This window comes from Equus asinus, chromosome 26, assembly GCF_041296235.1.
Source record: "Equus asinus isolate D_3611 breed Donkey chromosome 26, EquAss-T2T_v2, whole genome shotgun sequence".
Lineage (NCBI taxonomy): Eukaryota > Metazoa > Chordata > Mammalia > Perissodactyla > Equidae > Equus > Equus asinus.
In genome coordinates, this window is record NC_091815.1 from 29,840,873 (window position 1) to 29,854,132 (window position 13,260).

At 62.6% G+C, this 13,260-nt stretch overlaps 1 protein-coding gene across 2 annotated transcripts; it reads left to right on the forward strand.

Annotated features, from left to right (window-relative positions):
• Positions 1 to 993: 993 nt before the first annotated feature.
• On the forward strand, positions 994 to 10,747 carry BCAM (basal cell adhesion molecule (Lutheran blood group)). Of its 2 annotated transcripts, XM_044759598.2 has the most exons (16): positions 1,001 to 1,149; positions 2,098 to 2,219; positions 3,275 to 3,396; positions 3,930 to 4,158; positions 4,243 to 4,313; positions 4,658 to 4,754; positions 4,835 to 5,017; positions 5,526 to 5,662; positions 5,983 to 6,139; positions 7,984 to 8,099; positions 8,183 to 8,324; positions 8,467 to 8,603; positions 8,789 to 8,933; positions 9,026 to 9,170; positions 10,078 to 10,195; positions 10,289 to 10,747. In XM_044759598.2, exons 3-16 carry the CDS (start codon positions 3,322 to 3,324, stop codon positions 10,292 to 10,294), a joined length of 1,758 nt encoding a protein of 585 aa, XP_044615533.1. In that variant the 5' UTR covers positions 1,001 to 1,149; positions 2,098 to 2,219; positions 3,275 to 3,321; the 3' UTR covers positions 10,295 to 10,747. The 2 variants fall into 2 exon arrangements, with proteins under 2 accessions (XP_070355603.1, XP_044615533.1); XM_070499502.1 differs by lacking the exon at positions 2,098 to 2,219 and having other exon boundaries at positions 994 to 1,149.
• Positions 10,748 to 13,260: the final 2,513 nt, after the last annotated feature.

Sequence of the window (13,260 nt, forward strand, 5' to 3'; positions counted from 1 at the left end):
GTAACCGGTGGCCTCTCCCGCCCCCAGCCAGCCCCCCAGCCAGCAGTCTGGAGATTTTCTCCCAGTCAGACCTGGCTAGTGAGGAGCCTGGGGGCAGTCTGATCTTTGACTCCTCGTCTGACCTGTAACCTTCCCTTCTGACCCATGGCCAAGCTCCTCCCCTTCCTCTCAGGTACCCAGGCCTTCTCCCCTCCCCCACTCACCTGCTTCTGCCAGCCTGGTTCTCCTCCCCTCCCCCCAAAGTTGGGAGGGAGTGAAGGGGGGAGGGAGGGAAGAAGGGGGGCGGCATTCCTGGGATTCCCTGGATGGGGGGGGGGAAGAGAGGGAGGGCGCTATAGAGGAGAACCAAGGAAAGAGCACCCCGCAGCCCCCGCCGTGGTCACAAAGGCCTGGGCAGAACGGGGTTTGAAGACTATTAGATAGCAGAGACTGAACTGATGGGTTCCAGGCCACTGGTCAGACAGGAAGGCACAGGGAGGGGCCTCACAGGACAAAGTGGGAGAAGCCGTTCTAAGCCACCGGTCAGGCTGGCAGATCCTGGGTGGCCTGGGGAAGTCCAACCCAGGCCACTGGTTAGACTGGGGCTCCCTGGTTATTCTGGGGGAGGCTCACTCGCGCCGCGGATCAGCCTAGGGGGCCACTAGTTGGACTGGGAGAGGCCAGTGCAGGTTGCTGGTTAGACCGGCATCAGCTGGGGGAAATCGACGAGGCAAGGCCAAGCCACTGGCCATAATGGGAAGGAGTCTCCAAGGTCCTTGGTCAGAATGCGAGGGAGAAGGTGCCCAGGGACGTCCCCGCTCAGGACACTGGCTAGACTGGTCGGTCAGGCCACCCGCCGCGGGCGCTGGTCAGCCTGAGCCTGAGAGTCCAGGGCTCGGGGGCAGCGGCTCCAGGCCGAGCGCTGGGAGGTCCTGGCCTCGCGCCCGGGTTTCGGGGGGCGGACCGGGGAGGGGGGCCCGCGGGCGGGGCGGGGCGGGGCTGCCGGGGGCGGGGCCTGCTCGCTCCCCGCCCCGGGGCCGCCGAGCGGTAGCCCCGGCTCAGTCACCGCCGCCACCGCCGCCGCGAACATGGAGCCCCCGGCCGCCCGGGCCGGGGCGCGCGGGGCCGCGCGGCTGCTGGCGCTCGCGCTCCTGCTGGGGGCGCACTCAGGTACGGCTGGCGGAGAGCAGGGCGCGCCTGGGGGCGGCCCCGGGGCCCCCGGGGATGGATGGGGAAGGGGCTCTCACCGACCCCAGGGAGCCAGTCCTGGGGAGCCCAGGGAGGAGGGCTAGGGAGCATGGAGACCCCCCTCCCCGTGAGAAACCTGCAGACAGCCAGGCAGAGTTGCTGGGGATGCCACAGCAGTGGATCAGAGACCACCTGAGGAGTCCCAGCCTCCTCCCCGCTCGGAATCCTGGAGTGGGGGCCCCAGCCTCCTCCTCCCCCAGCCCCTGGAACCTGGGCCCCCTCCCCTTCCCCCTGGGACCCAGGGGTCCAGGCCTCCAGGGACCGGAGTGGCTTCCCCCAGGACACAGGAAACCAAAACCCCAGGACTCCCCCTGGAAGGTTCTCAAGATTTGAGAGGGTCAGGGACCCTCTGGCCAGAACGAGACTCCCCTGCGTTCAAGGGTTCTCCATCTAGATTCAGAGCCCAGACTCTGAAGAGCCCGCCTCCCTCAGGAAAGGGCTGGGGCACTGGCCCTGGGCAGCGACAGGGGAACAAAGTGTTTCCGAGTGACAGTGCCCCCTTCCCGGGGCCCCAGATAAATCCACACACCTGCGAGGTGGTGGGAGGGGAGGGGCCGGCAGCAGGGGGAACAGAGATGAGGAAGACTGAAGAGGAGAGGAAAGATCTGTTGGCTGACTTTGCCGGCTGCTCCTCAGAGCCAGCCCCAGGCACCAGCCCGGCCCCACGCCCCCTCCCCTGGGACAAGCCTGGGCCAGAGATGGGTGCCTGGGAATCCAGGCCCCTGGTGTAAGCATGGCAAATAGTGGGTCCCCAGGGGCAGGGCTGGGCCAGGCTGGGCGGGGAAAAGAAGGGAGGTTCTAAGACTTGAGAGCTGATGCCCAGAGGGTAAGCGAGTACGGTTTCTCCATGAGAACGGCTCTATCTGCCAGGATCCTGGGACAGGAGTCCAGGCACCAGCCGCCAATTCTCCCAGGACCCGGGAGCCTAGGCCCCCAGCTCCCTTCTCCCTCAGGACCCAGGATCCAGGGCCTCGACCCCATCCCGTTCTAAGGTGACACACCTCACCCACTTCCCTCTCTATCAAAGAAGCAGAGGGGCCAAGGGGCGGGTAGGGGGCTCTGGCGCCAGGCCGGGCAGGTCTGAGCCAGCCTGTCCCTCCCACATTCCTACAACCTGCCCAGCCCTGTCCCCCCTCACCGCCCCCGCACACCCATCCTGCCTCAGCTGCAGGCCCAGCCGCAGCCCACACCCCAGCCCAGCCCCCGACTCATGGGAGAGAGACCCAGGGGCCGAGAGAGATGGAGACTGAGAGAGACAGGCTGCGAGAAACACGGAGAGAGGCAGAGGGTGTGGGACTGAGAGATGGAGACCCAGGGTGAGAGATGTGGGCAGAGACGGTGCCACGACGAGAGAGACTTTCATCCTACGTCACCCTGCCAGGCCCTGTGCAGGGTGCTGGAGGCGACGGAATGAGGCAGCCCTGGCCCTGCCCTTGAGAGGGGGGGGTTGGTCTGGTGTGGAAAGCAAGGACAGGTGCAACTTTACGCCAGGAGGATTGAATGGAGGCCACGGGCCCTGTGTGGCCCAAGGGAGGATCCCTTAGATCTGCAAGTGGAGGGAGAGATGGAGAGAAGTGCTCACAGGATCTGAAGCTCCCAGACGAGATGCAGAGATGAGAGATGGAGGGAGACAGGAGCAGGGTCTGAGGGAGGAGGGGCTGGGGACCTGAGCTCCTGGGTCTGAGGGAGGAGGGGCTGGGGCCTGGACCCCTGGGTCTGAGGGAGGAGGGGCTGGGGGATGGACCCCTGGGTCTGAGGGAGGAGGGGCTGGGGGATGGACCCCTGGGTCTGAGGGAGGAGGGACTGGGGGATGGACCCCTGGGTCTGAGGGAGGAGGGGCTGGGGGCTGGACTCCTGGGTCTGAGGGAGGAGGGGCTGGAGGCTGGACTCCTGGGTCTGAGGGAGGAGGGGCTGGGGCCTAGACTCCTGGGTCCTGGGGAAGGAGGGGGCCTGGAGCCAGGACTCCTGGGTCCTGGGGAGGCGAGGCTCCATCTGGGGGCTCTCCCTATGGGTGGCAGGGAGAGAGAGCTCACTTGCTCTTCCGCAGGTGCCCAGGCTGAGGTGCAGGGGTCTGTGCCCTCCCTGGTGGAGGTGATGCGAGGGGAGTCTGCCACTCTGGACTGCACCCCCTTGGGGACCCAAGGCCATTTCGTGCTGGAATGGTTCCTGGTGAGTGCTGTGGGCTGGGCGGGTGGAGGGGGGCCTGGGAGTCAGGATGCAATGGGGCTGCAAACACTTCTTCCCTCATCAGAGCTGAAGGACCCTGAGAGCTCTCCCAGGTTGACTCTCCAGGGTCCCTTGGTGTCCAGTCACAGCTGAGACTAGAATGAAGAAATCTCTCTTCAGAGCACTGGCTTTTAAGAGAGAACATCCAGAGACAGACATAAAGAAAGCAAGAGATCGAGGATCTAAAGAGAGACAGAGAAGAAGAGAAAATAAGCAGAGAGAGACAGGGCGGGAGAGGGAGACAGAGAGAAAGGAAGAGAGACGGGGACAGAGTGAGAGGGAGAAAGGGAAATGACAACAGGTAGGGCACAGGGGCAGGAGAGGGTGGAGAGAGGGACAGAGGGAGCAGAGAGAGGTGACAAGAGGAAAAGAGACAGACTCACAGAGCAGCAGAAAGAAAGGGACATGGAGAGAGACAGAGACACTGAGGAGGGTGGGCCGGGCAGCCACGAACTGAGGCCCTCCCCGCCCCCCAGGCCGACCGCTCTGGGGTCCGCCACCGCCTGGCCTCGGCCGAGGTACAGGGCTCTGAGCTCCAGGCCAGGGTGCACGACTCCCGGGGCCGCAGCCCCCCGTACCAGCTGGACTCCCGGGGACGCCTGGTGCTGACCAATGCCCAGGTGGGCGACGAGCGGGACTATGTGTGTGTGGTGCGGGCAGGGGCAGCGGGCACCACCGAGGCCACCACGCAGCTCCGAGTGTTTGGTGAGCATCCGAGGGCACCCCCGGAAGGGGCGGGCAGGTGAAAGCCCAGGGAAGGGGCTCCTGACAGTAACATCTCCCCCCTAGCAAAACCAGAGGCCACCGAGGTCATCCCCAACAAAGGGATACTGTCTGTGACGGATGACTTTGCCCAGGAGGTACCTCGGGACAGACCTTGATTCCAGGGTCCTGGGGGAGGAGGGGGCTGGGGGACCCAGAATCCTAGACCCTAAGATTGGAGGGGACTGGGGGACCCAGAATCCTGGACCTAAGGAGGGAGGGGGCTGGGGGCCAGACTCCTGCATCCTGGAGGAGGAGCGACTGGGGTCCTGGGCTTCTCAGTCTGAGCAGGGCCTGGGGTGTGGATTTCTGGGTCCTTGGGGAGTGGAGGGCTGGGAGCCCAGACCCCTGGATCTGAGTGGGGAGAGCGGCTGAGGGACGCAGGGCCCCAGATTTCAGAGTCCTGGCTCAGAGCCCAGGGCCACGCCCATGTCCGCCTCAGATCGCCGTCTGCAACAGCCCCAACGGGAACCCGGCCCCCCAGATCACGTGGTATCGGGACGGGCGGCGCCTGGAGGTGCCCATGGAGGTGAACCCAGGTGAGTGGCACAAGAGCCCAGCACGATGTGGGGTGGGGTGGGGTGGTGGCGGCCGACTGACCGCCTCGTCCCTCTCCCAGAGGGCTACACGGCCACCCGCACGGTCCGGGAGGCCTCGGGCCTGCTGTCCCTCACCAGCACCCTCTACCTGCGGCCTGGCAAGGCTGACCGCGACGCCAGCTTCCACTGCTCCGTGCGCTACCGCCTGCCCGCCGGCCAGGAGGGCCACCTGGACAGCCCCAGCTTCCACCTCAGCCTGCACTGTGAGTCCACGCTGGCCTGGGGACCCCACCCCGGACTCCGAGCCAGCCTGTGGCCTCCCCCTCCCCCTGGCCCTCCGCTCCTTTACCTCGCACTGAAAGGTGTGCTGGCCACTCACCTCTGACCTCTGACCTCAAATAGTAACCCAAGCCCCATCCTGCTCTCTGACCCCCCTTGGCACCCTCAACCGCATGGAGTTTCAGGATTGTGTGCTCCACCCTCTCACACTGAATTGGGTCCCCAATTCACTGACCTGTCCCCCACACTGACCTCTGACCCTTGACCTGTCATCTCAGCTTATCTCAACCTCTGACCTCTGGCCCCTGACCTCAGAATAAGTGTGAACCTGAACCTTGAAAGATAGGACCTGTCCCCTTGAGCAGCCACAGCCCTGCCCTCTGCTGCGGTGCTGGCCTCTCTCGCTTCATCCAGCCCTGCCTTCACCTTTGACCTGACCTGCCCTTGACCCTGATCGAGCGTCTGCCCTGACCTGACCCTCCTTGTTCTTAGATCCCACGGAGCACGTGCACTTCTGGGTGGGCAGCCCGTCCACCGCGGAGGGCTGGGTCCGCGAGGGGGAGTCTGTCCAGCTGTTCTGCCGGGGGGACGGCAGCCCCAGCCCGGAGTACACGTTCTTCCGCCTGCAGGTGACTCACCCCTGACCCCTGTGCCATAGTGACCTGCACCAGCTTCTGACCTTTCATTTGGGTGGTGGCTGGTTTAGCTGACTGGTGACTCAGGAGCTAATGGGGCCTCTGACCCCTGACTTGAGGGGGTCCTGACTTGGCACCTGACATAGGTGACCCTCTGCCCCTTACTGGAGTGGGCTCTGACCTCGCATGACACTAGCCTGGTGACCCCTAACCTCCCAAGACGCCTGACTCTGCCCCAGGGGGCCCCTGACCTAGCATGACCCCACGGGCCCAGGGCGGCTCCTGAACTGGGTTCCTCATCCCTGGTCACACAGGACAAGCAGGAGGATGTGCTGAAAACAGATCTGGAGGGGAACTTGACCCTGGACGGGGTGCAGCGGGCCCACAGCGGGACCTACGGCTGCAGGGTGGAGGACTACGATGCAGCCGAGGACGCGGAGCTCTCCCAGACCCTGGAGCTGCGCGTGGCCTGTGAGCGCCCCGGGAGAACGGGAGGGGCCCCCCATGACCAGCTCTATGCTCTCTGCCTTCCCTCCGGGCCCCTGCCCCAGCCCCCTCCAATCTGCCACACCAGGCAGCCTGAGAGCTCTTTCCAGTGCAAAAACCTGACCTCCCCCTGCTCAGAACCTGCCATGGCTCCCCAGTGCCCTCGGGAGAAAGCCTAACCACAGCCTTCAAGGCCCACCTGGCCTGCTTCACCTCTGACTGACCTTTCTCCCCGCCAAGGCACTCTCCTCATTCCTATGATAACACCCCAACCTCTCTCCCATCCGTTCCTAACTAATCTCTTGGGGGCCTGTTTGCCAAGAAGCCGCCTCAGTTTGCTGGCACCCGAACCCTGTGCCAAGGCTCTGGTCCTCCTCAGCACTGCTTACGCCTCCCTTCCTGGGGCTTGACCCTGTGCCAGACGTGGGGGACACGTCTGTGAACAAGACAGCACAGTCCCCGCCTTCAGAGAGCTCCCTGTCCAGTAGGCGAGGAGGATGCTAAGGAAGACTCAGGAGCAAGCCCGCGTCCACAGGGACTAAGGCAGAGGATAAGGAGGGGGCCAGGAGTGGGGATTATTCGAGATGGGGATGTTGCAGGCTGCATCCCCGGGAGGCAGATTCTGAGTCTTTGATCTGCAGGCAGGATGTTTATGGGGATGGCCTTGGATCCTCAGCTTTGGGGGGCGGGGAGGTGGAGGAAGCAGAATTGGGTGGAGAGAAGCTGGGCTGCCATCTAAAGAAGGCCTCAGTTGGCCCCACGGGGCACTCAGAAGCTGGGGTGCCCCCAGCTCAACCAGTCACTGGAGGTTGGGCTGCCTGAGGAAGGGGGTGTGACCTTGAGCGAGGGACTCTCTGCAGCTGAGGCCGTTCCGGAGAGGACCGACAGCTGAGGCCGACAGCTGCCATCCTTCTCAACAGCTGGGGAAATAAATCCTCTGGTGCTGAAGGGGAAATCCGAGTGTCCACACTAGGGCATCAGAGAGGCCACTCGGAGAAGGGGAGATTTGAGTGGCAAACCACAGAGTGGAATCTGGATTCGAAGAGCGGGATGAAAAGCATTTTGGGCAGGGGGAACAGCACGTGCAAAGGCCCTGAGGCAGGGCCCAATGTGGCACACTAGAGAAAAACAGCAAGAGGATGGGGTGGCTGGAGCTTAGGGGACAAGCGAGGAGGATGGGAGATGAGGTTGAAGAGGTAGACAGGGGTCAGACCAGGCAGGATTTTTGGCTTTGTCGAGGAGTTTGGCTTTATGCCAAGGGTCCTGGGAACCACTGCCCGATTTTATGCAGAGGTAAGGGCTGATCGGTGTGTGCTTTAAAAGCATCCCTCTGGCTGCTCAGCGGAGGATGGACTGGAGAGGACAAGAGTCCTGCCCCGCAGGGAGACCGGTGAGGCAACTGCAGTGGTCCAGGCGGTCCTACCCGGGGTTCAGAGATGGAGAGCAGTGGGAAGATCCATTTGGGGGGCAGAGCAGATAAAGACTTGATGGAAGGATGGAGAGCGGGAGGAGGAGGGGGCAAGGGTTTGGGTGGTTAAGTCGGAGAAGGAACGCCTCGTACCTCCAGGGTCCTGCATGAACCTTAGGCCCCGATGCCAGCCCTGGCGTAAGGTGGTCGAGGTGGCCGTGCGTTTTGGAGTTCGACTCCTAGATTCGCGGTCAGGATTTGGCCTGGATGCGAGAGTGGCGTGTGGCGGAGATGGAGAGCGAGGAGGAACCCTTGGCGTTCTCTGCTTATGATCATCCATTCATGTCTGCAGCCCGGGAGAGCTCCTAACCAAGTGGGTGAGGGTCCGGGGAAGGTGACGGCCTCTCCCCCCACCCCACAGACCTGGACCCCCTCGAGCTCAGCACCGGGGAGGAGCTCTCCGTACACCTGAACAGCAGCACGGCTGTCAACTGCTCCGTGCAAGGCCTGCCCGCCCCAGCCCTCCGCTGGACCAAGGTGAGGTGAAGGGAGCCCCAGCCCTGGGCCCCCCTCCCTTCTGTCACCCCCTACCCTTCTCTCACAGCCCGCCTCACCTCCAGGACTCCATACCCCTGGGGAACGGCCCTACGCTCTCGCTCAGCAAAATCACCTTCGATTCGGCTGGCACCTACTTCTGTGAGGCCTCCATGCCCAGGGTTCCCCTCCTCAGTCGCACCCGGAGCTTCAAGCTGCTGGTTGAAGGTTCGAGGGTGGGGCGGGGGTGGAAGGGGACAGTGGGGGCAGGCGGCCAGGAAACAGGGACGGTCCATGGCTGGTCCCTCTGTCTTCCACTCTGTTCCTCTCCATTCTCTGTCTCCCTCTCTTCCCGCCCCGCCACCCGCAGGGCCACCAGAGGTAAAGCCGGAGGAGACGCAGCCCCAGGCAGAGGGCAGCTGGAGGGAAGGAGATGAAGTCAGGCTGGTCTGCTTTGCCCGAGGCTTCCCAGAGCCCAAGCTCAGCTGGAGCCAGTTGGGTGGCAGTGTAAGGGACCCCTCCCCCTCCACCCCGAAGCCTCTGGGAGCAACCCAGGCACCCTCCCCAAACCTGTTCCCTCACCCATCCAAGCACTGTGTCCCACCCACTTCCCGGGGCCCTGGACATCTTCACCTCTGCCCTCAACCCCAGCCCTTGGTCCCATGGGCCTGGCCTGACCCGAGCCTCCACAGCCAGCAGAGCCGGCCCCTGGAGGGCAAGGCTGGGTGAGCAGCTCTCTGACACTGAAGGTGACCAGTGCCCTGAGCCGAGACGGCGTCTCCTGTGAGGCCTCCAACCCCCACGGGAACGCACGCCACGTCTTCCACTTTGGCGCTGGTGAGTAACCGCGGCGGAGGGTTGGGAGCCGGGCGTGGGGCAGACAGCGCCGCTGGCTGACCTTCCCCTCCCCCTCCGTCCTGCCCCTGCAGTGGCCCCCCAGACCGCCCAGGCTGGAGTGGCTGTCATGGCCGTGGCCATCAGCGTGGGCCTCCTGCTCCTCGTTGTCGCTGCCTTCTACTGCATGAGACGCAAGGGCCGCCCTGGCTGCTGCCGGCGCGGGGAGAAGGGGGCTCCGTGAGTGGCCTGCCACCTTGGAACTGACCTCTGTAACCATCCCTGTGTCTGATGCTGACCAGCCTCAACCCCAAAGCCAGCCCGTGACCAACCTCAGTGGCATCCAGGCCCCGACCCCAAACCCAACCACTTCCCCAACCCAACCCCATCACCACAGGAAATGCAGTTCCATCTTCTACCTCAGCCCTGATGCGTAACCATCCCCTCTGCCATCCTCATCCTCACTTGATCCCCACTCGATCCTTGACCATCCCCAGACCCACCCGCAAGTCCAACTTAACCTCATTTGCACCCCCAATCTCCCCTCCAACCCCAATCTCACCCTCATCCCCAACTCCATCTCCAGTTCCAACACTACTCCCATCCCCAACCCCAAACCCAGTCCGTAACCACCTCACACCCGTCCCCATCGAACCTCTACAATGCTACTGTATCCCCATTCTCGACGCCAACGTAACCGGCCCCTCTTCAACCCTAACCTCACCCCAAACTCCAGCCTCTCCCCCAACCCCATCCCCAACTCCAACCCGGAACCAGCACCAACCGAGCTTCAACACAGCCCCAGCCCCAAGGCCCCTCCGACCCCGGTTCCTAACTCCGAACCCAGCCCCCTCTCACCTTGTCTCCAACCCAGCCACGTGGCCACCCTCAGCTCCAATCCATAGCCACCCCCAAACCCATCCTCAAAACCGACCCCAGCTGGGGTACCACCCCGACTCCAACAGCGTCTTCAACCCTAGCCCCACCCCACCCCTAACCTCAATGCCGTCACCACGCCCCCAGCCCCAATCCACTCCTAACCCGTTCCCACCCGTGATCCAAGCCCATCCCCTCTAGCACGACGCCATTCCCAGGTCCTTCCCCGGTCGGCTGTGACTCCCTCTGACAGGCTGCTTCCTCTCGCCAGGCCACCTGGGGAGCCAGAGCTGAGCCACTCGGGGTCCGAGCGGCCGGAGCAGACGGGCCTTCTCCTCGGAAGCGCCTCTGGAGGGGCCAGGCGTGGCAGCGGCGGCTTTAGAGATGAGGTGGGTGAGGGCCTGGGCACCTGGGGAGAGGGGGCCTGCTGGGGGTGGAACAGCCTCCGTGGGCATGGGCTGAGCACCTCATCTTCTCCGCAGTGCTGAGCTCGAGGCCCTCCAAGAGGCAGTCCCTGGACCTAACCTGGAGTTGCTCACGGGCATCAGAGAACCAGCCCTGCTCACGCCTGCCCCCGCCTTCCCGGCCTTCCTTCTTGGGCCCTCCCTTCCTTCCTCTGCAGGCTGGGCAGGGACCGACAGCGGCCAGCTCCGAGGCTGCTGAGAGGGAGGGAGGGCAGCTGGGTGGGAGGGGACCTTCCTCCAGAGAGGGTGACTCTCCCAGGCCCCAGAATAGCTCCTGGACCGAAGCCCAGGGCCCAGCCTGGGACGAGGCTCCGAGGGTCGGCTGGCCAGGGCTATTTTTACCTCCTGCCTCCATTGCTGGTCCCCCCACCTGACGTCCTGCTGCATAGTCTGACACTGGATCCCCACCCCCACCCCCGCGCCATCATCTGTGGACACTGGAGTCTGGAATAAATGCCGTCTGTCACGTGGACACCATCCTGTGGCCAGAGCCGCCTCTGGGGGATGAAAGGGGGCGGGGGCACAGGTGATGCTCGCCCCCCCCCGCCCCCCCAACTGTACTCCTCCCACTCCCTTGCAAGACCCGGGAGACTCTGATGTCATGGAGAAAGAAATAAGAGAGAGCAGAGGGTAATTCAGCTGGCCAAGGGTAGAAGAGAGAGATGCCAGGGGTCCAGAGGGCTCTGAGCCTGGACCCTGAGGACCATGGCTGGCTCGGTGGGGGGTGGGGTGCTGTCCCCTTAAATAAAAGTTCCCAGTCTCTTGCCAGAGCCCCAGAGGGAATTGAAGCTGCCAGAGGAAAAGTTCTCTCTGAGCTGTAGGGTGGCTGGAATTAGGAATGGAGCCGCTCCCTCTGGGGACGACATGGTTCCTGCAGCTGAGGACTCCCTGGGGAAGGAGGGGTGGCTTGGAGGACCCCAGATGAAGGGGCCCGGGGCAGAGAAGAGACAGCGAGGCCAGCTAGAGAGACTTACGGAGGCAGAGGAAGAGAGATGGGGAGAAGGATGGAAAGATGCAGGAGGAGGAACGAGGGATGGACTGGGGGAAGCTCAGAGAGGAGCCAGAGCCCTAGAGAGAGACAGGCAGAAACAGATTTGGGGAGAGAAAGGCAGAGACAGACAGAAGAGACAAACCCACTGAAAGAGCTGAGATTCAGAGAGAGAACGACGGAAAGGGAGAAAAATTGTTGAAAGCAGCTCACGAGCGGTGGGAGGCGGGCACGAGTGGCCTTGGCCAAGTGTCATCACCTTCCTGAGCCCATCAGATGGAGATAAGTCCCACTTGGCCCCGTGGAGGGCTGGCGTGAGGCGTGGGCGCCACCGTCCCCGTGCAATGCACGCACGCAGAGGGCTCTGCACTCGGACATCCCTCATCTCAGGCACATGACTCTGCCTCTCCATCCTCAGTTTGCTCAGCCACACGATGGACAAAGTGGGATCTGTCGCCGTGGGAAATTGGCGAGATGCTGTGGGAGCATCCTTGTAGGTGACCGAGCAGCAGGCCCAGAGGCCCCGGAACAGGAGAGCTCGCCGGCCGGGTTATTGAATTAGCTTAAAACAAAAGAGAGACGCAAAAGAGATGGGGCAGGTTAACACAGATCGGGGCACAAGAGATCAAAGGTCCCTGCCACCTGAGTTCTGGGGTACGCGTGCCTCCCATGTCCCATCGCTCAGCATGGCGTGGTTTCCATGCCCAGAGTGGATGTAAGCTGGGGGCTTCTGCAGCCGGAAGGCGCCCAGGGCCGCTAGGGGCCAAAGACGCCCAGCCGAGACGATAGCTGGCTGATAACCTGCTTGGCCGCTGCAGCTTTTACCACGTGACTTGGGCACAGGACTCGTGGAACAGAGCGGAGTCCCCCACACCCCACGGAAGCATCTTAAGGACACCTGGATACTTGGAGCTTACTCGATCTTTCCATCCCTCCCATCTGTGTTCAGCTCCCATTCTTAACAGGTCTAACAGGCCTCATGCATTGCGTCTTCATATCCATCCTTCGTTTCATCTCCCTGTCTCCATATCTGTGGGGCTTTCTTGTTTTCTAGAAGGCAGAACTGAATATTCTTTTATGAAAACACAGCAGAGGCGCCCAGAGGATCATAGGGGGTTGGGAGTATGCGATGAGATAACCGTGGAAAGCATTTAGGACAAAGCCTGGCTCAGAGGATGTGCTCGGTTCGCGCTGACGATTATTATTATTTTTCAAGGGAAGGGGAGGGACAGAGAGAAAAGCAAAATAGGGCCCCTTGGTCCAGGGAAGGGACCAGGTGGAGAGAGAGCCCACTCAAAGGGCAGACATTGGTGAGAGGGCATCTGCGGAGCCTGAGGGGGAATAAACAGATGTCTGGGAGTAAGAGAGGAGGGGTACACTGCCCAGCACCTCGTCCCGAGTTAATGAGGGGAGGGTCCTGGCCCGCCTCCCAGGAGGGCATACGTTTGCATGAGGTCCCTCATCTGCATGGCATCCCAGGCAATTTGCATACAGCTGGCAGCCTGCGCCCTCAGTCTGACCCCTCCTTCCACCTTGGCCAAGGGTCTGGGGAAGGCGGAATGGGATGGGGTGATGAACCACAGGATTTGGGCCTCCAGGAAGGAAAGGCAAGTTTGGAGTAGATTCAGCTTGTTCATCAACCTTCTGTGGCTCCCTGTTGCTCTCGGGAGCATGAGCCCCCCCTTCTTCTGGCATCCGGGGCCTTCTGAGATATGACCCTTCACAGACCCCACTGTTCCCTCGCTCACACGGGCCCCCACCTTGTGCTGCGATGACTTTACTGTTCCCCTCACCTGGAATGTCCTTCCCCATGTCCCCCACTGTAACAAAGCTTGCCTGTCCTTCCAAGCCTGGGCATCTTGAAGGATTCTGAAATTTTTCACACCCTTTTGCCTGCTCTTGAAACTTCACAGGCATCCATGCCTCTTCTGAACTCATAGAGTTTATCAGCAAGGATGTGTTTGGTTGCAAATGACAAAAAAAACCAAAGTCCAAAATTTGT